Below are 27102 nucleotides of genomic sequence, written 5' to 3' on the forward strand. Positions count from 1 at the left end.
CCTCAAATACTATTCAAACGTATTTAAAAGACAAAACAAAAACCTTGAGAAGGAATATAAAGGTATCCTTTTCAGCGCTGAAACACAAATCTGACGGAACACCTTAGGGTCTATTTAAAAAGAGGCATGCGCTGAACTGAAGCACATTTGCCAGTAACTGGTTTTAAATGCAAAGGCAAACCTTTGTCCTCTTGCTCTTCACTGCTGGTATCACTCTGAGCCAGTTCCTCTCCACCATCGATACTCTCTCTTTCCCCCAGGTCACTGTCGTCATCAGAAAGCTCCTCCTCACTGCTCTCGCCAGGCGCGGCCCTCCGGACTGCTCTGCAATGGCACAGTTCAGCACTGAGGATCTGGGCTACTGGAGGTGTCTGTCCACTGTCACTACACACGTCACCTCTGCCGTGATGGGGGCAGGGAAGACATCACTGTCCCTCACAGAGACAAGCCTACATCTGCCTCTGTTGTCTCGGAACAAGCTGAGCTGCTTACCTCTTTTGAATTTGTGCAGGCTTGGTCACCCTTGTTTCTTTGTTCTCTTCCCTTTCCCCCTCCTCATCTTCTTCCTCTTCTGTGTCATCCTCTTCTCTCTCTTCCTCTTCCATATCCTTTTCTTCCCTGCCATTCTCTTTACCTAATTCCTGATGTTTAGGTTCAGGCCTCTTCTCCTCACCTACACACAGAGGTAAAGAAAGTTAGGTATTCATTTAGAATCCAAGATTAAGGGGTGCCTGGGTGGCTCAGTGGGTTAATCATCTGCCTTTGGCTCAGTCATGATCCCAGGGTCCTGGGATCAAGCCCTGCATCAGGATGGAGCCTGCTTCTCCCTCTCCAACTCCCTCTGTTGTGTTCCCTCTCTCGCTGTGTCTCTGTCAAATAAATAAATAAAATCTTTTAAAAAATAAAAAAGAGGGCGCCTCGGTGGCTCAGTGGGTTAAGCCTCTGCCTTCGGCTCAGGTCATGATCTCAGGGTTCTGGGATCGAGTCCCGCATCGGGCTCTCTGCTCACAGGGAGCCTGCTTCCCCCTCTCTCTCTGCCTGCCTCTCTGCCTACTTGTGATCTCTCTCTGTCAAATAAATAAATAAAAATCTAAAAAAAAAAAAAAAATTAAAAAAAAAGAAAAAAGAAAAAAGAATCCAAGATTAACTTAACAACCCAAGTTCCCAGTTCCTTGGCACTAGGACTAGGACTTTAACTATTTTTCTCAGTATTTTTCTTACTATATGTAAGAGAGAGTATGAGAGAAAAAAACAAAAACAACAACAAAAACCCCTCATCACTGAGACTCCCTGGAAGCCTGTCCCATTCATCAGAAGGTTGAAGGTTAATCAGGCTCTGAATGAGAGAACTAGCAACTGAGCCTCCACAAACCTGTCATTGTGCACCACAGCCGGCACGATGCTCACCCAGGGGACCAGCCATGAACTGTCATCTTGGTGAGTTCTGTTCTCAGAGCTCCTGGTGGGTTAAAAGCCACCTGCTTTCTAAAAAACCCTCAAGTTTTAAGTTTCTCTATTCTTAATATTCCATCATTTTATGAGAAGTTGGGAAAGGACAGCCAGCAGAGGGGACAATGAACTCGGGTCCCACTCCTCATTCACATTCATACCCAGGATTGGGCTTAGACTCAAAAGACCCTATGTTTTGAGACCAGATCACCAGATGGTACAATATGAATTGACAAACAGCCCTGGGCTCACTTCTGAGCCCACAGGAACTCAGAGCTTCTCCTAATTCTCAGTCTCATTCTTTCCATTAATTTTGTGGTTTTGGTACCTTTGACCCAGTATTCTTACTGACAAGCAGGTTCCCTTATAATTTTACCGTAGGTAGAGCTGTTTCCATACCCACCTCAGGACATATAACTCCTCCTACCCAATACAACCACATCTTACCTGGGGCAGAGGCAGACTGTGTATTTTTATATTTATCCTTTGCCACAGCCCAATCCACAGCCACCGTCCGCCCTGGCAAACAGAAAAGTAGCATCAGAAAGGTCTTCCTCTTTTTAATGTCACTTGTAAATGACTTCCTATTCATCGAAGACTATGACAGAACCAAAACAGACAAAAGAAACTGCTAATTCAGGGAATGCTGGTCCTGAAATAAAGCTCAGAGTTGCCTACCCTTGTTAACCCTTAAACTTTTTTATCAATTTAAACAGTTATTTTGCCTTTCTACCACAGCCCCCACACCTGGGATAAGAGAGTAAAAAAGTTAAGAAAGAAAGAATGGGAACAGTGTTTCCAGTTAGACAAGTTTCTAGTTAGACTAAGCAACAGCCAAAACAAGTGGAATGATTTGCACTCTGCACAGAAGTTACAAAGTCTCCAAGCCAAGCCCTTCTTTAGTATCTAGTAAAGGAGCACAGCCAGTTCAACAGCCCACTGATGCTAAAGGGTGCTGAAGAGGGACCACCACCAAGACAGAGAAACCTGCAAAACCTGCATCTATCAGTGATTATTTCAGGAACATTTTTTCATTAAGGATTTAAATGCACACTCATCACCCAAATAAAGAAAAGCAAACAACGGCATGTGTTCTCTCAAGTTTAACCCTAAGATCAAGCACTAGGAATATCTCACCACACAGTTTCTGTATTAGCAGTAAGATTCTCAATAATTCAAACACCTTTTGAAAATGTAGAAAGTGGGTTACTGTGTTAATTCACAAAACAGCAGAAATATCTGGGTGAACGGTATGGGTACAGAAAACTTACCTTTTATCTCTTTCATGTTCATGCTTTTGAGAGCTTTTCCTGCTTCTAGAAGGTTTTTGAACTGGACAAAAGCAAAACCACGCATCTTTCCATCTGTGTGCAAATGTACAAAGAAGTTAGAGACAGCAGGTGGGGAGCCAACAAACACCAAGGACATTACAGCAACCTGGGCTGGCAAGATGACCCAAATCCTGCCAACCAGTCAGCTCCTTGTCCAGAGCAATAGCTTTTGTCCTCCTGCTGAGTATACCCTGACTCAAGCTTGAGGAGAAATGCATTTTCTCAAACTATCACTTGTCTTTTAAAATTTGTTCCAATCTAACTAAAAATGCCATTGGGGGAATAAGCATTATTTTTGAGTTTTTGCTATGTGTCAAGCACTATGCCTCATACTTTATATATGTCATGTGATCTGGGGCTCACAAGGAGTATGACATGACCCTTGTATTTATATTTTGTTTAAAAGATTTTATTTATTTGAGAGAGAGAAAGAACACATGTGTAGTGGTGGGGAGGGGCAGAGGGAGAGGAACAAACAGACTCCATGCTCAGTGTGAGCCCCACTTGGGGCTCTATCCCACAACCTTAAGATTGTGACCTGAGCTGAAATCCAGAGTTGAATACTCAACAGACTGAACCACCCAGATCCCCCTGTATTTCTATTTCAAATATCAGTTAGTTCAAGGGTGAAATGGAAAAACACCATTATGTTAAATAATCTTAACCTAATCCACAGCAAATGAAAGTTTGCTGGTACCTGGCTTCCGGGGGATGTTTACTTCCAGGACAGCTCCATACTGAGCAAATACTGTCTTCAAGTCATCTTCTGAACACTGATGCCACAAGTGAAAAGATATTAACACAAAAAATAAACATGAAACATCAAACATTAAATTAGCTAATTACAAAGAACTTGAATACTTTCACTCCTTTTTTACTTTTGAGACTAGGACATCAAACATTTCTAAACACAAAACACCTTGCTTTGGATCTAACAAAGAAGATAGATATCAAAGAGCTCTTCCCCTCCTCCCTATCCCAAAAGGAAGTCTCCTTTACACTTACAATCCTTAATTGTTTATACAGGCCCATTTTCTGTATCCAACAAGGCTAAGATTCATGCCCAGAAGGAATTAGGTCCAATTATACTATCCTGGTGAGGAGCTCCACCAATCAGTACCAACAGCCTACAGAACAGGTAGTGTCAGTGCTCTCCGTTACTCACCTTAAAGCTCAGGTTCCGAATGATTAATCTGGCTTTCTTATCTGCTAGTTTGGGTTTTTTAGGTTTCAGCTCCTTCTTTGGGGGTTCTGAATTTTCTAAAAAGTTAGAGGCAACAAAATAAGTCTGTGATCCAGTCTCATCCCTGATCACAGGAAAGAAGCTACTAGCAAAAAAAGGCATTTCCCAAGGGTTAAGTATGACAATACCCAGGAGCACCAGATTTCCAAAGTTAGAATTAAATAAAAGACAAAAATGGGTAATAAAACACATTAGATGATTTTGGACATAATTTGGACAAATTAAAGGAAGTTTTAAATTTGGAGGCTATCCCCCATCTCCCCTCTCCATCCTCCCCTTCCTCCCACCTGAGGGAAAATTCTCTTCAGTTACTAGAAACTCACCATTTTCCCCCTTTTCCTTGGACTTGTTCCTCTGTTTTTTCTTGGCAATAGTCACGTTGATCTTACAGCCTTCAAAGGTGGTAATCTCCTTGAGGGCCCTCTGAACATCTTCCAGCATAGAAAAAGTGACATAGCCAAAGCCTCGACATGCCTTACTCCCTGAACAGTGAAGGGGGAGGGAGAGAACGGTTAGTCAAGAGCCCTAAAACCCTAAATTCTCTCTTTAAAACCCAGTAAATTCTCAAAGTCCTAACCAGCAGATATACTGCCAGACCATCCTATTATCAGTTTGCCAAAATCCTCAGAAGAACAGAAACAAAGTTGGCATCAGTGGCCCCTTCTCCACTTTGTTCAGAAATTGTTAGGCTTCCTCTTCTAATCTGTTGTCTTCAGTGTTAGCTTGTCTTCTTCCTCCTTTCTTTCTTTCTTTTTTTTTTTTTTTAAGATTTTATTTATTTATTTGACAGACAGAGATCACAAGCAGGCAGAGAGAGAAAGAGAGGAGGAAGCAGGCTCCCCGCCGAGCAGAGAACCGGATGCGGGGCTCGATCCCGGGACCCTGGTACCACGACCCGAGCTGAAGGCAGAGGCCTTAAACCACCGAGCCACCCAGGCGCTCCCTTCCTCCTTTCTTGATAATCTTGAGAATACGGAAGATCCATGATACCCATTATAGCCCCAAAGAAGAACTCATATCAAACAGAATGGGAACATCACCAAAGAAGGTGGGAAAGGTAAGTATAGTAGCTTTGAGAACCGCAAGGCAATAATGCAGCAGATCAGAAATGAATGCCTGAGGCCCTGACAAAAGAACCTCAATAAACAATAAACATCGCTTCGGGAGCCTGCAGATACTATTACCATTATTACCAAGTCTTAGCGATCAATATAAAACTTAACCTGTCCAAAGTAGCTGTAAATCTCTTATCTCACTTTCATTTTCAGAAGACACTAAGGTGGGGCGCCTGGGTGGCTCGGTGGGTTGAGCCGCTGCCTTCGGCTCAGGTCATGGTCCCAGGTCCTGGGTTCGAGCCCCACGTCGGGCTTTCTGCTCCGCGGGGAGCCTGCTTCCTCCTCTCTCTCTGCCTGCCTCTCTGCCTGCTTGTGATTTCTCTCTGTCAAATAAATAAATAAAATCTTTAAAAAAAAAAAAAAAGAAGAAGAAGACACTAAGGTAGGTAAAGTGAATATTACCATCCCTTCTTTCCAAGTGAATAATTTGAGATGGAGGAAAGTAAGTGAACTGGTTGGTGCGCCAAGATGTTAGTAGCTGAATTTGTTCCTCATTACTGGCCCCATGTTCTTTCCATGGGACTCCACCAATATAAAGGCCACAGAGAAGAATATTAGGACCAAGCATGAATAGTTGCAAATAAAAATTCGCCTTTGCCCTTTTTGGTATGCCTTTTTTGATTTAACATTTTTGTGTAGTAAAATTTTTAAGCCATCTACTCATCGAAAAGGAAAAGACCAGGTAGTCTGCCTACAACCCAAAGAAGAAACACAGCTCACACGCTCTGCTTCTTTTTCAACTATACTCGGACCGACTTCAGGGTACAAGCCCTCAAACACAGGATGATGACCCACATAAAGGGTTAAAGCTGACACTATGCACTAGGAAGGCATATTGTGTTCTGGAGATCCAGGTTTTTCTCCTGGCACTCCTCACAAAAGCCTGCCCACTCACTGTCAGAAATCAGAACAAGAAAAATCAGGGCCCTTCCTGATCAGTACACTGAAATGTGAAGGAGTTCAGCACCAAAATAAAAGCATGTCTCACAACAAATGCCATTCACTGTTCGCACAAAGCACTCTCACTCTTCTTGAATCCTCACAACATCTTGTGAAATTGTTCCCATCTTCAAGAGGTTAAGTGACGTGCCCAAGTCATCACTACTAAGACCTCAACCCACACACACCCCCTCCTTCCCATCCCAGTAAGTATAATATAACACTCCGTCCAACACATCCTGACTATCTGGAGAGAAGAGCATATAGTCTTTTAAAAAGGGAATAGAGTTGTTTTGGGGGTTTTTTGTTTGTTTGTTTTTATATTTAGACCACATACATAAGACAAAAGGTAAGATTACACTTCAGTTATAGAGGACCCTAAAGAGAATTGCCATTCAATGCCTGTTCTTCCCTGGAACAGAACCACCAAGCATGGGACAGTAGTGTCTCTCAAAGTGTTCTGACAACCCACAGTAATGAATGTAACATATATACTCTTTATATAAAACCAAAGGGGTGCCTGGTTGCCTCAGTCAGTAGAGAATGTGATTCTTTTTTTTTTTTTTAAGCTTTTATTTATTTATTTGAAAGAGAGAGAGAGATCACAAGTAGGCAGAGCAGCAGGCAGAGAGAGAGGGGGAAGCAGGCTCCCCACTGAGCAGAGAGACCAATATGGGGCTCCATCCCAGGACCCTGAGATCATGACCTGAGCCGAAGGCAGAAGTTTAACCCACTAAGCCAGACAGGAGCCCCCGAGAATGCGATTCTTGATCTTGGGGTTGTAAGTTTGAGCCCCACATTGGGTGTACAGATTATTTAAAAACAAAATCCTTAAGGACACCTGGACGGCTCAGTTGGTTAAGCATATGCCTTCAGCTCAGGTCATGATCCTGGGGTTCTGGGATCAGTCCCGCAAGGGCTCCTTACTCAGCAGGGAACCTGCTCTCTCTCTGACAAATAAATAAAATCTTTAAAAATAAATAAACAAATAAGAATCAAATAAAATCTTTTTTTTTAAGATTTTATTTATTTTTTTGACAGAGAGAGAGATCACAAGCGGGCAGAGAGGCAGGCAGAGAGGAGGAAGCAGGCTCCCTGCTGAGCAGAGAGCCCGATTCGGGGCTTGATCCCAGGACCTGAGATCATGACCTGAGCCGAAGGCAGAGGCTTTAACCCACTGAGCCACCCAGGCGCCCCTCAAATAAAATCTCTTAAAAATTATAAATATGGGGTGCCTGAGTGGCTCAGTTGTTATCCGTCTGTCAGGTCATGATCCATGTCTTGGGATGGAGCCCCCTGTCGGGCTCCCTGCTGAGAGGAAACCCTGCTTCTCTCTCTCCCACTAGCCCTGCCTGTGTTCCCTCTCTCATTCTCTCTCTCTCTCTCTCTCTGTCAAATAAATAAATAAATAATCTTTTTTTGAAAATTACAAATATTAATCCTTTACCATGTATACATATACTTTATCTTTGAAAAAATTCTTGTCATGACCCACTCAAAACCCACTAACAGTAATGATCTGCAGTTGAAGAAACACGGCTGTAGAGCACTCCCATTCTCTCACGCGCCCATACCTATACCTAAAATGACAAAGAACCAGGCTCGTGTCATGGCCTGTATGGCAACAAGAGCCACGGGGACAATCCCAACTCTAGCCTCTGTCATTAACAAAATAGGAGCTAGCAATGGAGGGATTATTAGCACACAGTTAGCGTGTTTGCTCGCACACTCAGATAACATTTGTGGAAACGGGTCCACAAGATGCCAGTTCCCTTCAGTTGTTCTGCTGAAAAGCAAAGAAGCGGCCGCCTACAGAGACAGCATGATGACTTAGAAGGGAGCTAAATAAAACATCAGGTGGCTGTCTCGAGTGTCCCTTGAAGTCTAGGTAAGAGGAAGGAATGCTTCTCTACAATTAAAATCCTTACAATCCTTCCCCATTGCAATACATGCCAACCCTTTCTCACAGTGATGCAATGAGCATCACAGAGTATGAGGCATACAGCAGGATTACACTTTTGGCTTAAGCCAAAAGCCTTGGGAATAGGACTTGACTCCTCTTTTTCTCATACCCTGCATCTGATCCATCAGCAAATCGGTTCTACCTTCAAAAATATCCATATTCCAATCACTTGCTACCACCTCCACTGTACCATCCTGTCCAACACTGTAATTTCTCACCTGGATTATTGCAAAAGCCCACTCTTTGGTCTCCCTGCTTCTGTCCTATTCTCCAACGGCAGCCTCTGAGAATCTTTAAGCCAGATCATACTTACTGCTCCCTATTCAGTTTCTCATCTCACAGTAAAAGCCAAAGTCCTTGCAATGGCCCGTAGGTCCTCCACGATCTGGTCCCCTAGAATCTCATCTCCTAAGTCTCTTACCTTCACTCACTTACTCTGGTCATTCTGCTCTCCCTGCCATTCCTTCCATACACCAGTAGTCCTCTTCAGTATTCCTGAGCTTGCTGTTTCCTCTGCTTAGCCTCCTCCTCCTCCTGAAGAGACACATGTTCCCTCCCTCACCTCCAGGAGGCCTTCCCCGGCTTCTCCATCCATAGGTAACTGCCATTCCTCACTCCTCTACAACCCCCTCCCCCACACTCACTTACAGAGACTCCTTATCCCTCTTCCTGACTTATTTTCCTCCTTAGTATTTATCCCCATTACCACTCTATATTTTGCTTGTTTAACTGGATGTCTTCCCCATCTTGCAGACTTAAGAGCAAGTCTTTTGGCTTGGTTTGGGTGCGCTGCTGCATCCTCAGGGCCTACCACAGTGCCTACTACACAGCAGGCCTTCAAAAAATATCTCAATGAATGAATGAGTAAAAGAGTAACATACTGGTTAGGAACTCCGGGTCGGGCGACCAAATTCTGGATCCACTACGTACAAGCTGTACGAACTTCAACTGAATTTATCAAATTTTCCCCAAGCCCCAGATTCCTGTCTGTAAAATGGGGTTCAGACTCTCCACCCCAAGACTGTTGGGAAAATTGAATGAGATTAACATGTGCGGAATTCAGCACCGTGCCTGGCAATCAGCTGACTCTCAATACGCCTTACCGATGTTATTAAATGTTAACTGTATCAAATATTAAATGTGAACATTGTTACCAAATAAGACACCGTATGTGAGCGCCCCTAGAAAACGGAAAGCGCTATGGAACCCTGAAGCGATGCCTTGACTGTCAGAAATGGACCCCTATGGACTCATCCAGAACCGAGTCCTTCTAGAAAAGAAACTCAATTCCCAGCCCATTCTCCCAGGAGCGGGTCAAGAACTCCATGGCTTGCTGAAGTCTGGGAGGGTGTTCTCGCGCGGACCCTGCTCCCAGGAACCCCAGCCCTGTCCTCGACAGCCCCGCCCCCTACCTTTCTCAGTCACCACGAAGCACTGCTTCACCGGCCCCACCTGACTGAACAGCTCCTCCAGCTGCTCACTGCGGGCGGAGGGCGGCAGGCGGCCCACAAACAGGGTCAGCCCGGCCATGAGTCCGGGGGACCGAGGCGCGCGAGATCACGAGCGAATCGGGCCCTCGCACGCGAGGCGAGAATCAGGCTTTGGCAGGCCAACCACGCCAAGCGGCCCGGAGATTCCGGAAGTGCTCATTGTTCAAAAGAGTCCGGAGGAAAACAGGGTGCGGGGGGGAAAAAGCGTTCCGGAATGGGGGAGAGGCCATTCTGCCCGGGGGCGGAGCTTCTTGAGCGGGGCTCCACCCCTAATCCTAGCACGGCCCCTCCCGTCCCTTTCTGCCCCCGGGGCCACTGTAGGAGACTGGCTTCCCAGCTCCTACCTAGTTTAAGATCTCATTTCCAGGAGATGATCCCAGAGTGCGACGGCAGGCAGAGGAAGTCGTTTTTTGCTCGGGGTCTCATCCAGGATCTGACACATACTGGATATTTAATAAATACTTTTTTCGGTGCCACCAAAGACACGCAGTTTAGTGTATAAAGTGGAAACAGAACGCATGTAGATGCATACATCACACATATTCTCAGAGAATGAGACATCTGTCACACTATAGCAGATAACTATAACCGTGCCTGTAACAGTGTGCAAACAAATTACAGCTACTAAAGCACATGCAGACACAGATCACACACAATCATTCTTCCGATAAATATCTACTGAGCGCCTACTATGTGCCAGGCCTTAGGGATAAAACTGGTGAGCTAAAACAAGACAAGAGTCCCTACTCTCATGGAGAATGAAGTCTAGTGGGGGTAGACAGACATTCATTTTAAAAACTTACAAATAAATCATAGCAGGCACCCTACAGGATAACAGAACACACCCAAAGCAAACATAACATACAGACACTGAATGCAGGTCCTCCCAGAAACAGGAGAAAACCTTCCCTCGGGTCAGCTTATCAGACAGACCCAAGGCTGAGGGATCTCACCCACCAGCAGGAGATCTGGGTGCTCCTGGAACCTGGAAGGCAGAGACTATTAGCCATTCCACTGGGTTCAGGAACTGACCCGGTACAAGACTGAAGCACCCTGGAAGGGTTCCAGCTGAGAAAAGTTCCAATGCACTTTTTTATTTTAAGAGATTTGATTTATTTGACAGAGAGCGAGAGAGAGATCACAAGTAGGCAGAGAGGCAGGCAGAGGGGGAGGAGGAAGTAGGCTCCCTGCTGAGCAGAGAGCCTAATTGGGGGTTCAATCCTAGGAGGCTGAGATCATGACCTTAGCTGAAGGTAGAGGCTTAACCCACTGAGCAACCCAGGTGCCCCATCAATGCACTTTTTAAATAACTTCTCAATACTATAACCTGAAAATTCAGAAAGTACAAAAGGTACAATGAAAAGTAAGTTTCCGCTTCTCTTCAAAACCCATTTGCTGGGGCAATGGGTGGCTCAGTGGGTTAAAGCTTCTGCTTTAGGCTCAGGTCATGATCCCAGGGTCCTGGGATCGAGCCCCACATCCCCCATATTGGGCTCTCTGCTCAGCAGGGAGCCTGCTTTCCCCTCTCTCTCTGCCTGCCTCTCTGCCTACTTGTGATCTCAGTCTGTCAAATAAATAAATAAAATCTTTAGAAAAAAAACCATTTGCTTTTGATACATTTTGGATGGATGGGATGACTGGTTGACAGTAACGGGGGTGGGGTGGGGAGAACACAACATCAGATTTATGAAACCCTAGTCCAAGTATATAATGTATGCTCAAAAGAAAACACTAGTTATTTTTACACACATAACTCAAGAGAGCAAGTACTGAAATACAAAACAGATTTTTAAGGCTATGGGGTTAATCCTATCCAGGATAAACAGAGACAAGTAGACAAAGGAAGTGGGATGGGTCATTTGAATAAAGGTTTGGGATTCCACATTCCTCCTCTTTTTTTCTCCTCCTCTCCTGCCCCCTCATCACTTTAGAAATCAAAATTCTATCCCCAAAGACTTAACTGCAAGCTTTGGGGCCCTAGGTATAAGGAGACCTTCCCAGTGCCGGCTGCAGCATATCCAGGAAAAGAACCCTAAGAAGGCTGTTCCAATACCCCTTTGGGATGCCCCTACACTGCTGTTTAAAATACTTCTCACTCAGACCTTCCTTAAAGAACAAAACAAAACTGTGTGCCTGTGCCCATCAGGGGGCAGCAGCCACCCACAATGCAGAGAAATTCTGTGCCCCTAAGAGTAGATAATAACGCTGCTGCTGACCCTTTCTACACTTCCGGAGTTTCAGACCTGGGCGGGGGTGGGGGTGGGGCGTGTGCATCTCAGACTCCCAACCTCAACCTCAGCCCTGTCCCCTCCTATCCCTGCACATCAGGGAGACCACATGGTGCTTCAGTCAGGAATATTTGCTCATCCATCTCCCCAGGACACACGCAGTGTTCTTTATTAAATAGCGGGAGTTGTGGTCCCCTGCACCACATCAGCAACGTGGCTTCCAGGGGAAATAAACTGTTGGCTTCTCCCTCATCCATCACTGTGCAGGAGCCCGGGAAGGAAGGAAGAGAGGCCTGGGCTGTGCTGTCTCCCAGCCAGCCTCTCCCAGGCCCCATCCCTCTAGTCCCACTCCCCCTTGCAAGTCAAACCTTATTATACCACTTACTTCTTGTGCTTAGCACTTCTCACAGCTGTAGTTAGTGCTATTGTAATTATTTATATGATTTGTTCTTTTTTTTTTAAGATTTTATTTTTAAGTTGGGGCGCCTGGGTGGCTCAGTGGGTTAAGATTTTATTTTATTTTTTAAATATTTTTTATTTATTTATTTGGCAGAAAGTGAGAGATCACAAGTAGGCAGAGAGGCAGGCAGAGAGAGGGGAAAGCAGGCTCCCCGCTGAGCAGAGAGTCCCATGTGGGGCTTGATCTCAGGACCCTGAGATCATGGCCGGAGCCGAAGGCAGAGGCTTAACCCACTGAGCCACCCAGGTGCCCCAAGGTTTTATTTTTAAGTCATTTCTAGACCCAACATGGGGCTCGAACTTACAACCTCAAAATCAAGAGTCATATGCTCTACTGACTGAGCTAGCCAGGTGCCCCTATTTGATTAGTGCTTCAGTGTCTGCCTTCCCCCAAAGACCTTCAAATTCATACGTTCAGGGCTGGTGTCTGCTTCGTTCACCTCTCTCTGCTCAGCACCTAGCATATTGTAAGCATTCCATAAAATGTTTTAAAGCGATTGAATGACTGAATGGATGAACGAGTTTGTCGCTCCATCCCCTGAAGTACTAAGAACTGGGATTGAAGGGTGTGTGCATTAGGATCTACCTGGGCTCCTCTGGGAAACCTGCTTTGGATAAGGGCCAAGGTATGGGACAAAAGGGAAGGGTTGTTTCACCGAAGTCTTGGCCTCTTTATAGTCAAAGTGCTGAAGTAATCCTTGCAGAGGAAAACCAAAGAAGTGTTGGAGTTGGTAAGCACTGAGCTGTCTTCCTCCCCCCACACTTCCCCATCTCATCAGCCCCATTCACAGCTTCTAGACAGAAAAGGAGTTTGTGTATGAGTGTGTGTGTGAGGGAGAGAGAGACAGACACACACCCCCGACAGACTGACTCAGGGCATGTGGGGCTTGGACTGCCCTGTTGTGCATGAAGCCAGGTCCCCTGGTGAGGAAAACAAATGAGCCAGCTGATAAGCATTAGGACAAGGAAGAGGGGGCCAAGAGGAGTTGGGTGTGAGCAGAGGCAGATGGATGGGTTGGTGGGGAAGAAAAAGAGCCATTTTTTTCAAGCAGCAAGAATCCCTTCCATGACACAAAGCAGCTCCAATGCTGGGTCTGCTACAGCCACTATGACACCAGTGAGAAATGCCTATAATTAGGAGGCTGGCAGTTCCCTGGGCCTCAGCCCAGAGTGACGATGCAGCAAGAATTTCTGAGCCAGGCTGAGCCAGGTGATGGAGGAGACACAGTCAAAAACCACTCCAGTTCCATTCCTCAGTGGCTCCTGTCTCACCGAGCTCCCTACCATGACCCTCACTCTCTCCAAACATCACTGACTCTTCCTCCTTCCAAGGTCCAAGACCCTGGACCATCTTCTCAAGCAAGACAGAGCTTCACGTGGAAGGAGAACAGTGCTCTAATTCTTCCACTAGTGCATGGACCTAGTCTAGTGAGGCCCCACCCCTCGGGGCCTCCCTGCCGGCTTTCCTCTTGACTCCCCCACCTCCCTTCTCCAATCCCCATGAGCTGATGGGAAGACTTGGGAGAAAAACCACTTCTATTCCTATTTTTTCATTTCAAGTCTGGGATGTTGTGCCCCTGTCGGTTTTCCTGTGACATGCAAGACATCTGCCAAAACACTGCCAAATTTTTATTTCCAAACCTAATCTACAACCCTGTTTTAGTGCCACTCTGAACTTAATTGCATTTTAGCCAAATGACAAATGCACACCCCAGGGCTCAGAGCCAAATGCTCCGTCCGGACAAGGGAGAGGTTCCAGAGTCCCCGGAGGCCTGGGTCTCTGCATTGTGAACTCTGCTTTGGTGGGTAGATTGGGGTCGGGGGTTTGGAGGAAGATCCCTTTAGGGAGGTTCTGCACCATGGGAGATGAGTGCAGGGAAAGAGGTCTTGTAAGTCCAACCTTGAAGAGACCTTGTTGGTAGGCGGAGCAGGTAGCGTCCTCTGTGAGTTCCTCTGGGAACATGGCAGGGGGAGTTGCTGGGGATCCCAGCTCAAAGTGATCAAGCCCTTGATGTGTGTATCAACATTTCCACAGAGGACTTCACCATGGACTCACTCATCCCTAGCCAGCTGTCCCCCACAACCTGCAGCTGGGCTCCTAGGAATGCAGAGGTTTCTACCAATGGGTATAGAGATCCCACCTCACTTCCCAGGGCCTGCTTCATCTCTGACAAGGCACTTCCCAGAGAGTCAGAGGATTTTTACAGGGTCACTCCCAGGGCCCTCACTCATCCCAGCTGTAGGACAACAAGGCTCCTTGCAATCAGGAGTAAAGGTCACCCAGGTGTGAGATGAAGCCTCTCCACCCAAACACGGCTTGTCTTCCAGTTCTGATGGAATGGCTGCTGCTGTGGGCTGATTTAAGCTTTTCCAAGAAGATTAGACCTTTCTCTGAAAATATTTTATTGATAAATTAACTCTGGAAGTGCTCACCTCCCACCCAACTGCTGTGGAGTCTCCTGGATGGGCCATGGACCCTTCAACAGGGAAGGATCATGTGGAGGACAGGGAGTCTCACACAGGAATGGGATTCCTGGGTATGGCACAGGTGGGTGTGGGGACTGAAGCCAGTCTCGAGGTCCTTGGAGGACAGCCCCTCTCACTCAGCACCAGAGTGGGGAGTTGGTGGTCAGGAGTGGAGCACCTTGGAGCTTTATTGCTGGTGAATGCCAAGGCAAGTGGGACCCCTGCCAGCCTAGAATTGCAGCAGAGGGCATCCGTGCCCAGGGCTCCAGGGGAAGTGGCACTAATCCCAATCAACAGAGCCTGGCTGCTGACCCACCCACCCAGCGACCCCTGGATGGGGAAGAAGCGGGGAGCGGTATCTGAGCCAGGCAGGATGGGGAAAGGGCTACAGTGTGCAGGTCTCAGGCAGAGCAGGCGCCAGGAGGGGTCGTAGGCTGGGGCGGCCAGGGGGCCGCCTCTTCACAGGTCTATGGTGTCGCTGCCCACACTCAGCTCGTCGATCTGTCGACAGGCGTCCAGGAATTGCTCCTGCAGCAAAGCCTCTGCGGCCTGCAGCTTGGGAGTAGGCTCTGGGGAGTCGCGGGAGGGTGGGGACAGGGCCTGGTAGGAGCCTGAGCCCGGGAGGCTAGGGCTGCTCCCCAAGGGTCGTGGGGGACTGAGGACACAGACCAGTGGACAGCGTGGGGGCCTGTCGGGGCTGGAGCACAGTAGCATGGACGAGCTGTCCCGCGAAAGTCCGCACAGTGAGCCCGAAGAGGCGCTGCTGCCCATGGGCCAGGCCCGGGGAGAAGGGACCTCCAAGGGCACAGGGGAGCCAGGGGCCTCCTCAGACTTCCCCTTGGGCCCGACCCCCATCTTCGCCACCAGCGAGGTGGTGCGGTAAAGGCCGAGCCCAGGCGCGGTTTCCCCGAAGGCAGGGCCCTGGAAGAGGCCGGGCGTGAGCAGCGCCTCGCTGCAGAGGGCCTCCTCAATGCTGCGCCTCAGGTTGATTGGGGAGGGCGGGCGGAAGTCCACGGTGTAGTCGCTGCAGGGGGAGGAGGCCGGAGAAGGGGCCGGGTTGGCCGCCGCGCCTTTGAAGCCCCGGCAGCCGCCTCCCTGGAGCAGGAGGTCGGGGCCAGGCCCTGCCAGAGCGCACAGCTGCAGCAGCTCCGCGTCGCCACGCGCGATGGCGCCACCAAGGGGCTCCTTGTCCGGGGGCCCGGTGACCCAGCCCCCGGGCAGCAGTGGGGCTGCGTGGCCCGGGGACAAGCGGAAGAGCTTGGCCCAGCAGCGCGGCGGCACACGGTGGCTGCTGAGCGCCGGGTAGAGGCCCAGCAGCGCCAACGGGATCGCGACGCCCACCTCGCCCAAGCGCAGGCCTAGCTGGAAGGCCCACCAGGGCCAGGGTCCCTCCAGGCCAGGCTGGCCGCCATAGCCCAAGGCGTGCAGCACCTCGTAGCCCTGCAGGGCTCCGCTCAGCAGCCCGAAGGTCCCGGCCACTGGGGCTGTGCGGGCCGCGCGCCGCCAGGATTCCCGCGGGGCGAAGGGGCTGCGCGCCTGCGGGAGCGGGGTGGCGCCCTTGAAGCCCGACCCTCCCAGGGGCGCTCCGGCCCGCCGCCGCCGTCCCCCCCAGCAGGAGAGCGCCAGTAGGAGCCCGGAGAGGAGGGCGGCGAGGAAGGCGTGCAGCCCCCGGGAGGCGAGACGCAGAGGCCGCAGCGGGCGGTGGGCTGCGCTCCCGACCGCGGCGGCGGCCGCCAGCCCCAGCCCCAGGAGCAGCAGCGCGGCCAGCCCGGCGGGACACCGCGGCGGGCGCGGCCGGGCCAGCAGCAGGCAGGCCAGGCCCAGGCCGGCAGCCAGGCAGGGCAGCGGAAGGTCCTGCAGCAGCAGCCAGGCGAGCGGGGGCAGCCGATCGCGGTGCCCGTAGGCATCGTAGAAGAGCGGGAAGGCCCGCGTAGTCCCGGCGGAGAGCAGGAGCAGGTCCAGCAGCGCCAGGCAGGGGGCGCCCGGCGGGCAGCGCCAGGGCAAGAGGGCTAGGGCCAGCAGCGCGAGCACGGCCACCAGGCCGAAGAGCGCGCCTACCCCATATACGTGGGCCTCCCAGGCCAGGCCCCAGCGAGCTCTGGCCTCTGCCCAATTGGCTTCCAGGGTCAGGAAGAAGAGGGGCCGCGGAGCCACAGGAGGCGGCCCTTCAGGTTCAGGCTGTTCTCCCATGCGGCAGGACCCTGACCCACACTCTGGCTCCACCGAAGACTTCCCAAGGCTGGCAGGAGAGGAGTCATCTGGGCCAGAGGTAGGGGTGGTGGGGTCTGTGGGCAAAGAACATTCGTCTGAGGCAATTGTACAGCCTTCCCCTGCCTTCCCCACAGCCAGTAGCCTGTGTACCAGAGAGTCTTCATAACATCTAGGACACACGTGTCTTTTTTCTCCCCCCCTCAGGGAACCTGATGTGGGATTCGATCCCAGTGGGATCATGACCTGAGCCAAAGGCCAGAGGCTTAACCAACTGAGCCACCAGGTGCCCCATACTTGTCTTTAAGAGATTCACCAGTCTCTCATGTCCTTGTCTTCCCCTCCCCATCAAACTCTTCAACTCTCATCCCTCCGGCATCCCTAAGCCACCCTTTGCTCTCTGCTGTTTATTTCTGCTCATCATTCTGCGATTCTACTGAAAAGGGGTTTTCTTTTTATATGTATTTTATTAATTGATTTATTTGAGAGAGAGAGAGAGTACGCATACAAGCTGGGGGAGGGGTAGAGGGAGAGGAAGAAGCAGACTCCCCGCTGAACAGGCAGCCCCATGTGGGAGTCTATCCCAGGACTCTGGGATCACGACCCGAGCTGAAGGCAGATGCTTAAACGACTGAGCCACCTAGGCACCCTGAAAAGGGTTTTTCTTAAGAAGCTACAGAATTTTACTGAAGGAACTGGAGAAGGCCCCTCTAGTTCAATCCTCCCACCACAAAGTAAGTTTCATAAGAACAAAGATTTCCGTCTGTTCTGCTTACATCTGAATCTCCATGCCCAAAATGGGGCCTGGCTCAGAGCGGGCACTGAGCAGATATTTGTTGAATAAATGAATCCTCTTATTTCTCCAGTGAAGACACTGAGGCTCTACAGAGAGGCAAAGCGACTTGTCCAAGGTCACAAATTGGCAGATCTCAGAATCCAGATCTGAGTACTGGTCTGAGCCCCTTCTCACAATTCCAGAGTTTTTTCATAAGACTAGTTTGCTTATCTCTTATACTGCACCCCTAACTCCCAATTCCCACCTTGGTGCTAGGAGAAACATCCCCTGCCCTTTTTCATCTGCTTCCCCCTTCCCCCATCTCTTCAGGAAAAGCTCCTACACCCACATGTGGACACATGCAGCTGTGGGGGTGGGGGGAAGGGGAGGTGAGACACTCCTGTTCCCAGCATCTGAAGAGAACACAACCTTTCCCGATCACTGGCCTTCCTGTCTGCCACACCCCCAACCCTTAGTTTACCCATGGCCATGGTCCCCATCCCAACTCAGTCACAAAGTCATTCGTCCAAGGCTCTTAAGGTACATGCCCCTTGAGTTCTCACTCCACTTTATAGAAGTTGACATTGAAATGGACTCCCCTGGGTCTCGAGGCTACCCTTGAACTCTCCAGAAGGAATGACTGGGGCGAGCACAGCGGGATAAGATGCCTTCTTAGTGAATGAGCTTCTCAGGTGCTCTAGGATTTGCTAACTTAAGCTCCCAGCCCCAGTCTGGTCTCCAACACCTTGCCTACTTCCCTTCGGAAAAGGGAAGTCACAGGGCACCAGAGGTGGCTCAGTCAGTTGGGTGTCTGAGTCTTGATTTCTGCTTGGGTCATGATCTTGGAGTCATGGGATTGAGTCTGCTTGAGATTCTCTCTCCCTCTGCCCCTCCCCCCCACACGCTCACTCCCTCTCTCTATGCCCCTCTCTCTCTAAAATAAATAAATACATCTTTAAAGCTGGGGGAGGGGGGAGTCAAGTAAAAGACGATGAGGAGTAAGATCCCTAATTTACTTTCCTGGAGCAAGAGAAGAGCTAAAAAGAGATCCAAGGATTCTTCCCATGGCCAGGCAGCAAAGGAAGATGCTTCTGGCTCAACCTCTCCCTCCTCCACCTAGCAAGCTCAGCAGATCTGCAGCTGCAAATGAGTATGAAGGGAGAAAGATGGTGGGGAAGAATGGAGACACCCTGGTGAGGGTGGGGAGGGGCACAGAAGGCAGACATAGGATGAGGAAGGGAGGGTCTGCTGACAACAAGACTCCTACCCCAACCACCTGGCTGCGCTCCCACCTGGTGTCAAGCACACACTACAGGAAGACCCCAGATGCACTCCCACCCCAGGCCATGCCAGTTCCTGCTAGGAGCATGCAAAACAGCAATCCTGAGTACCAGGCAAAGGGGTGGGGAGCGGGGTGTGTGCAGAAAGCGGTTCTGGAGAGAAAGAGGGGAAGACAGAATCAGACATCTGGGGAGGGCAGAGAGGGAGCAGCCATAAAATTAAGTCTACACAGCTCGCTGCCTCTTACAAATGGCAGCAGGGGCCCTGCTTCCCCTTCCATCGCCTTCCCCAAGTCTGAGATGGGAAGAGTCCCTTCTGCCTAAGGCTGTTAAGAGGATAAATGTTCGATGTGGCCAGAGCTCTTCGGAGTGCCTGGTGCGTAATAAGCATTTGGTATGTGTTTGGTGTTGGTATCATCATTATCGGGTAATGTTTATCACTGATCAATCATCAGTTTGTGTTCATGTGACAGTGACTATTTCTGGCCTCAAACTAGTTCTTGATCTAATCAACAAAAGATTGTTGTCTCTTGGGACGCCTGGGTGGCTCAGCCAGTTAAGCGTCTGTTTTCAGCTCAGGTCATGATCCCAGCGTCCTGGGATCAAGCCCTTTGTGGGGCTCTCTGCTCAGCGAGGAGTCTCCTTCTCCCTCTGCCTGCTGCTCCCCCTGCTTGTGCGCTGTGTGTGTGTGTGTGTGTGTGTGAAATAAATAAATGAAATCTTTTAAATAAATAAAATCTTAAAAAAAAAGACTGTTGTCTCTTAGCCCATACTAATCTTGCTTAGAAAGGCAACACATTGTTTCATCTTGTGAACCCTATTTAAAGAACACTCTTTAGTTGGACTGACTACTCCTGAACACTTAAGGAAGACGCAGCCATGAGTTAAATGAGGTTCATTCAGCTGGGATAGCTTGTTGATCAGGGGTGGGTATCAGTCTGATGTTAGCAGCATCAAAAACTTGCAACCCCTCTATCAGCTTCATTCCTTTGTCCCCTCTGACGCTCTGGCCCAACCCACTTCAGCAAAGTGGATGACTTTGCTTGGCTTTTCCTCAGCGTTGGCGGGCTCTGCAGAAAGGCAATGGGACCGTGCCCAGGAGGGCTATGGCTGGAGCCAGACTACCACCCCTCACGGCCTCCTCTTTGCTCACTGAGCAGACAAGCACAGCTCTCAGAGATCTGCTCTGCCTCGCCTTCTTCCAGCTCCACTTCTTACCCCAGAGCCACAAGAAACCCCATCTCTCACCTCTGTCCCCCAAGCAACTAGGGCAACTAGGGCAACTAGAACAAATTTTTAATGTGACTAAGAAGCCAGGAATAAAAAAGGAAACCCAGAAAACAGACAAAGCACAGGCAGAGCTAAGGTCTCAGAGGAGGTAGTTTTGAAGTAGGAGCATTGCTTTCTTGGGGGGAGGTGGGCCTGCCCTATGGACTCAGGTCTGGGCCATGTCGTGGATGGAGACAGGCAGAGAAGACCCAGCTTCTTCAGCCTTGGAAGAACCCATTTGACCTCAGTCCCCTGTCTCCCCACTTGAGGCTTCCCCAGAAGGAGCCCTCAGTATCCCCCCAGAAGATAGTAAGTTCCTCCGATCCCTCTCCTGAGCAGCCCTCTCTTACAAGGTGGTCCCCCTCTGGCCCTGTGGCCCCTCTTGACCTCATGGGCGAGAAAGGAGGTAGGATGTCAATGTGAGGGATTGGTGAGGTCATAGCTGGCCAGGGAGGAGTCAGGGAGCGGGGCCTGCTAGATTTATGGAAAAGTCAGGCCTGATTATGTACCAGCTGCCCAGATCAAAGGGCTGGGAAATCACTCTCCCGGTAGAAGTGGTAGCCCATGCAGCTGCCTGGCCCCATTCCTCTTCCCCACCCCCTCCTCTAGGATCATGGAAGATTGATCCTCTCTGTAAGGGTAACTGACATTCAAAATATTTAACAACTGTAAATGGCACAGACAGCAGCCAATCAGAACAGATGTCACCAAGGGTGGTCTAGGAGTAGAGGGGAGGGCTCAGGGGGCTAAGGCCAGTGGGTACTTATCAACTGGGCTGAAAGTCTTTCAATATGTAAATGACCAGCCCAACTTCTCCTCCCATGGTGTACTGGCTGGATACTAGCTGTCCCCCAGGTGATGGGAGCCTAATGCAAGAGAAGAGACCTAGATTCAAAGCTTAAACACACCTAGGTTAGAAAGATCCTAGAAGAGACACACAGAGGCTCCTTTTGTCCCCTAACTGCCTCACACTACTCCCTACACATACTGCTGGCTAGAGCAAGGCCCTTGACCTTCTGGCCAAGGGGCCTCTAGCCCTCCTGGGTTTATCTGAGAGAAAGAGCCAGGAAGTGGCTGAGTTCCTGCAGCCATCAGTGAGGAGGGGGGAGGGGTGGGGCAGTGAGCTGGGCTTCCTCTGATACTGTCCAGACTCATTAAACCTGCCTGGCCAGCACTGTCACCAAGGCTGACAGACTGCCAGCCAGCATCCTTCCCCAGGGGCCACAGAGCCTGCCCCCGCCACCCCAGAGCAGATCCTGCCACTGCTACACACTGGGCTGAGGGGAGAAGGGTCAGCAGCTTCCCCCCACACACACACACACAAGCCCAGGAGTACAGCGACTGCTTGGGAGGGAGCTAGAGTCAGGTTCTGTGTTAAGTCTGGAACTGGAAGAAGCTAGGAGATCAGCGGTTTCCACTGCTGAGCTGGTTCCTACTGTGAAGTGGCCGAGAGGCTTTGCAACAGTATAAAGGCTTTGCAGAATAAAGCTGGGCCTAGAGGTACCTCTCCATGGCTCCCTTGGCCTCACCTACTAGAGACTCTCCCTGAGTGTGCCCCCTGCCCTGTGGGTTGAGCTGGTTGGCCTTGGGACCAAGGGTACGCTGTTAGGTAGGGTCTGGAAGTGAACTTGGGATGCAGTAAGGGAAAAACCAAGGTTAACAGCTCACCCTTAATAAAATTCTACTTCATGCCCAGCCTCCTGCCAGGAGCTTGCATTATCTGGAAGCTTCATGATAACAAGATAGGTACTATTATTAAACCCTAGATAGATGAGAAAATTCAGCCTTGGGAAGGTTAAATAACTTGTCCAAGTTCACCCAGCCAGTTAGTAAGTGAACTGGGATTCCAAACCAAGTCTCAAGATTCCAGAGGCCCTGCTCTTTCCTCTGCATCACCAGCTGTCTATGCACATATTCGGAAAGGTTTCCTTGAATAAGGATGGCATCTGTCTACTCAAAGTCTTCTCTTCAATGTCTTCCAATGAGGGGCCCAGCTCTGCTCGTAACTGACAACATGTCGTGTCAAATCAGACGGCAAAGGAGAGAGCCCCCAAGGTGGATGGTGCGGGGTGGAGAGGCAGGCCAGGGAGACTGGTGTGAAGGGTGAAGTTGGTACTGAGGCTGTGGGAACCAGGAGGGAGTTCCTGTATCTGTTTGCCTCTCATACATCTGTCTACATCTTGCTTTGCCTGGGATTACAAAACTCTCGGAGGACTGTTACTTAACTCTGTGTGGGACTGCCCCCAGTGACACTTGTTCTCAGACCGTTAATATATATCTCCATGGTGGTGATGAAGAGAACGGTGATTATGATGATGAGGACAAGGAAATAAAAGAGTCCCAGAATGCAGATGAGTGGCTAATACGTAATAAGTGCTAAATAAACGTCAAGTTCAAATGAATCAGACACTTACCTACTGATGCTGTTGCCATCGTGGCAGAGTTTAGGGAGGCGGCTGGGTCCCACGGGCCTGTGCTTGGGAGCTTTCTCTCCAGGGGGGATGGGGGCGGGGACAGAGTGGTGCCAAAGAACCCTGCAAAGGGAGCACGTGGGGTTCAAGGGCCATCCTACCAGCCAGCCTTGGCCTCTGGGGCTTTGGAGAAAATCCTGTCCTTCCCCCAGGGCTTACGCTAAGAGAGCCAATGTACACCGAACAGGAATTGTAGCCACATGGATGCTGGGAGCTAAGCTACTAGAACTCAGTATGGCAAAGAGGGCATTTCCCCATGGGAGCAGTGGCCCGTGTCCCAGGCCCTGGGAGCAGCAACACAGAGTCAAAAGAGAAAGAGAGGTGCTGATTAGGCCCACAGCACAGTGCCTGGTACATAGGATTGTTCCCTAAGTTTTCGTTGCAGTGAAATCAACACTCACCTGGAGAATCTGAAACTCTAGACGCAGAGCTTGGGGATGGAGTTGGGCCTGGAGGGCTTGGGCCTGAGAAGTTCCGCAGTGGGGACAAAGTAGTGCCAAAGAAGCCTGCAAAAGGAGCCCAGGCTGAAGCTTCCTCCTACCTGCTAGGCTGCCCAGCAGGGACTCTCCTCCAGACGGGGTGGGTACTCACCAAAGGGTCCCAGGCGCCCTGCAATTTCTGCCAGACTGGCCCGCAGGCTGGGCAGCAGGGGCAGGGTCCGATGCCCCAGCGTGGGGGCTGCGCCTGCCCTTAGCGCCATGTCAAACTTCAGCTCCAGCTCACTCTGGCGGAGCCTGGGAGCACTGGACGGAGGTGCTGTGGCTGTCAGAGCAGTGTCCCAGGTCACAGTGCCCATCCTGGGCTGATAGGGAGCAGTGGGCCGGTCAGTGGGCCCAGAGAGGGGGGAGGTGGACTCTGGAGACAGGGAGGAGGCCCAGGGAGTAGAGCTGCCTTCAGCAGAGCCCCACTCTGGGGGGGAGTTCCCAAGGGAGCCCACCAGCAGTTCCCAAAGGGGATCAGTCCTCAGCCCACTGGCCACCTCTTCCTCGGGCTCCCGGCTTGGCCCAGGAGAGAGCGGCTGGGTCTCTGTGACTGAGATCCCCCAGGCGGCAGCAGGTCCCCGAAGATGGAATTTGAAGTTCAGTCCCAGGTTGAGAGACAGCATAGAGGCCTCACTCTGAGGTGGTGGGGTCAGAGTGGTGAGAGGGACACCTGGGACGGAGGAGGCAGGCTGGGGGCCCACTGGAACGGCAAGCAGGACCCAGCAGAACAGCCCCAGTCCCAGACAGCCCTGCCCTGCCATGGCCCCACCTGGCCTCAGGTGGCCACAGTGGGCAGGGCGCTCAGTTCTTCGGCACTTTTTGAGCCTGAAGGTCCTGGAGAGAGGAGAGGCGCTATGAGCCCTGGCTGCCTGGGGTTGGATGCCCCCCGGAGAGAGACTGCTGATCACCAAGAAGCAGGTGGTGGGGGCGGGACACAAAGGGCTCTGCCCAGGGAGAGTTGCCAGCTCCTTCCTCCATTCAGGCCCCAGACCACATCTCTCACTGGCATCTCTCCTTCTGTTCCAGCTAAAGCCCCTTTCCCTAAACCCCTGCCTCCCCTACCTGCTCACTCTGGGGACTGGGGTCTGAAGGCGACCAGCTGCCCCTATCCTCTCCCAATAGCTGAGGGGGTGGACTCGGGTTCCCAGACTCAGATCCCTTCCTTCCCTCTCTTCTCTCCACCCACCCACCTTCAGATATTTGCTGAGGCCTACTATGTGCCAAGCAACCTTCTGCTGATACAACTGTGAACAAGCAAACCCTCACAGAGGAGTTTCGGCCTGCTTCCACCCCCCACTCGGGCTCCAACCTAAGGTGCTGGAACTCTCTCTCCCACTCAGACCCCGGGGAATGCAGGCCCTGGGAGGGGCAAAGCACAGGGCTGCGTGATCTGGCCCAGCGGGAAAAGGCAGCCAGGCTCCAGCCAGAGAAGCAGGGTGCGCTGGTCTGGCAGAAGCGGGCCCATTCAGCCTGCCCCCTTTTTCCTGGGGCTTGGCCCTGCTCCCTTCCCCTTAACCCTAGAAGTATTGGGGGGAGGGGCCGCTTGGCCATCGCGGGCTTCCTGAGGATGATGGCCAGGCAGGCAAGCCAGGCGCGGGGCTGCTGCAGTGGAGTCCGACCTCCCCCCCCCCCCCCCCCCCCCCCGAACACCCCCTCCACGCACACACATCTGGTGGGGGAAGGGGAGGGTAAGCCAGGGGCACACGTGCACCCGGCACCCTTACATCACACACACAGCCACACCTAGCACCCGAGACACACTCACCCACTCACCCTTCACACACCCTGCACACACACGTGTACACACACACACATCCGATTCTGCCGAGCCCCCTCCCTCTTACAGGGGTTCAAATACAAGCTCTGTGAGCTCCCAGCCTTCTCTCTCTCTCTCTCTCTCTCACACACACACACACACACACACACGCACGCACGCCCCTCACAGACACGCACAGTATAGACAGTCACGCGGAGGCACACACACACCTACACACACATTCACACACTCCGTACAGACACATCACACACCTTCGTCGCCCTACACACCCACCCACCCCTCGAAGGCTCGCTGGCTCTCTGGCTCCCGCTGGCTCTCACTCTCTCCCTCTCTCCCCCTGCCCGACCCCGCCGACCTGCTCCTCCGGCTCCCTCCCGCAGACGGGTCTCCTCTGCCAAGTCCCCCGAGAACCGGAGGTCGCGGCGGCCCAGGCGCTCAGCTGGACAACGCTCCGGCGAGTGTCGCCGGTTCTCTCGGTCGCGCCCGACGACCCCCTCGGCACGTCCCGGCGACCGCGGCTACGCCGCCACGCCACCCCCGGTCTGGCCCGCAGCGCTGTCCCCCGCGGCCGGCCGGGTCCGGCTCGCAGCCCCGCACTCCCTCCCCGCGGCGCCGCCTCCTGGCTGCGCGCCCCGCTCCCCGGCAGAGCCGCCCGCGCGGGGCTCCGCGGCAGCCGCTTTCTGACCGCCCGCCCTCCCTCCCCTCCTGTCTCCCTCCCGCCCGCCCCTCCCTCCTTCTCCCCTCCCCCTCCCACCCGCGGCCCGCCCCCCACCCCGGCAGGCAGGCGGGCGCGCACCGCAGCGCCCCGCGCCGCCGCCTCTGTGCCCGTCGCCCCGACGCGCGCTCATTCACCCCGCGCTGCCCATCCGCCACGGGTGCGGGCGTCTCGCTCGCAGCCCGGCGCCGGCAGCCACGCACTCCCCTGGCGGCCGGTCATGCGCATCCACGCGCCCTCCTTCCCTGGGAAACACAGCCGTGGGCCGGAGTCCCGCGCGCGCACACGCCTGCACACACCCGTGCGCGCGCGCGACCCCGCTAGCTGGCCCCGGGACGGCACCCCAGGCAAGAAGAGCCGCCGTGAGCAGAAGTGTAATGGCTCATTAGTCCTCACCACAGTCCTCTGGGGGTCCACATTTCACAGGTAGGTAAATCGAGGCTCGGAGAAGTCCCCAATTTGCCCAAGATTACACAGCTCGGCAGGGACTTGTACCCAGTCTATGTGCTGCCCGCTCCACAACCTGGTGGCTTCCAACAGTTGTACCGCTACGCGGGACGGCCTGCAACACTTCACAGTTGAACTGCAGAATACCCATCAGTGTGTAACTTTTTTTTTTTTTTTTTTTTTTTTTTACTAAAACCGATCTTTCAAAAATACTCAGAGTTTCAGAAATGTCTGCCAGGAAGAATGAATGGTAATCTTCAGCTGCATGTGAGAGATGGATTATAACCAGTCTCCAGGAACAGAGGAATCAAAGAATGTGCAGCTTCAGGAGTATAGGAGAGCCCAGACCAAGGCTAACCCTGGGTTAAAGATGACAAAGGAGCAGGGAGGTCACTGTGGATACTCTATGGACCCTATTGGGCTGTCCCAGTGACTGGCTTAAGCAGTTCCAGCTCATCTGTGTTATCTCGAGTCTCTAAATCCCTTCAAGCGTTCCTGCAAAAATGCTGATATTTAAACGTATGGGGAGAACATAAGACAGGAAGCTCCCCCACATAAAACTGTCCCTCAAAATCTAGACACCCTGCTGTGTGCCAAGCTTCGTGCTAGATGCTTTAGGAATATCCTCACTTATTCCTCATCACAAGCCACAGAGAGAAAAATTATTGTCACTGAGTGATGGCCTTGGATGTGCCTCTGACCCCGGCTCCATCTCCACCTCTCTTGCTGCTCTGTGAGGTTGGGGGTGGCTGTGTTGAAAGAGTTACTGAGGGCAGATTCTGTCTCAGTCACAGAGAGTTTGCAAAAGGGGCTCACAGAGTTATAGAAATTTCACGTAGAGAGATACCCTGGGTAGGGGCTCAGTGAATATCAGATAAGTGAATAATGACACCAACAAAAAAAGATGAATTCTGGGCTCCAAGTGGGCAGTGAGATGTGTTTCAGAAAGGCATCAAGGATTCATCTTCTTTTTTTTGTTTTTTAAATCACAGAAT

General features: G+C 51.4%; 2 protein-coding genes across 2 annotated transcripts in view; both read right to left on the reverse strand.

Annotated features, from left to right (window-relative positions):
* RBM28 (RNA binding motif protein 28) overlaps nt 1-9689 on the reverse strand; it is a 34708-nt gene extending 25019 nt beyond the window's left edge. The window contains exons 1-8 of the mRNA XM_047695244.1: nt 9453-9689; nt 4347-4505; nt 3946-4040; nt 3478-3553; nt 2721-2813; nt 1897-1968; nt 493-673; nt 182-324 (exon numbers count right to left, since the gene is read on the reverse strand). Coding sequence (XP_047551200.1) covers nt 182-324; nt 493-673; nt 1897-1968; nt 2721-2813; nt 3478-3553; nt 3946-4040; nt 4347-4505; nt 9453-9570 — 937 coding nt within the window. The 5' untranslated portion in view covers nt 9571-9689. The remainder of the gene's footprint in view (nt 1-181; nt 325-492; nt 674-1896; nt 1969-2720; nt 2814-3477; nt 3554-3945; nt 4041-4346; nt 4506-9452) is intronic.
* Nucleotides 9690-14614: 4925 nt separating this feature from the next.
* Nucleotides 14615-25505, reverse strand: PRRT4 (proline rich transmembrane protein 4). The gene is made up of 5 exons (XM_047695005.1): nt 25301-25505; nt 23278-24002; nt 23088-23192; nt 22630-22749; nt 14615-16968 (listed from the first exon to the last, which is right to left on the reverse strand). The coding sequence occupies exons 2-5, from the start codon at nt 23927-23929 to the stop codon at nt 15143-15145; spliced, it is 2703 nt and encodes a 900-aa protein (XP_047550961.1). The 5' UTR covers nt 23930-24002; nt 25301-25505; the 3' UTR covers nt 14615-15142.
* Between the last annotated feature and the right edge of the window lie 1597 nt (nt 25506-27102).

The sequence above is a fragment of the Lutra lutra genome, chromosome 11 (assembly GCF_902655055.1).
Source record: "Lutra lutra chromosome 11, mLutLut1.2, whole genome shotgun sequence".
NCBI classification, from domain to species: Eukaryota; Metazoa; Chordata; class Mammalia; order Carnivora; family Mustelidae; genus Lutra; species Lutra lutra.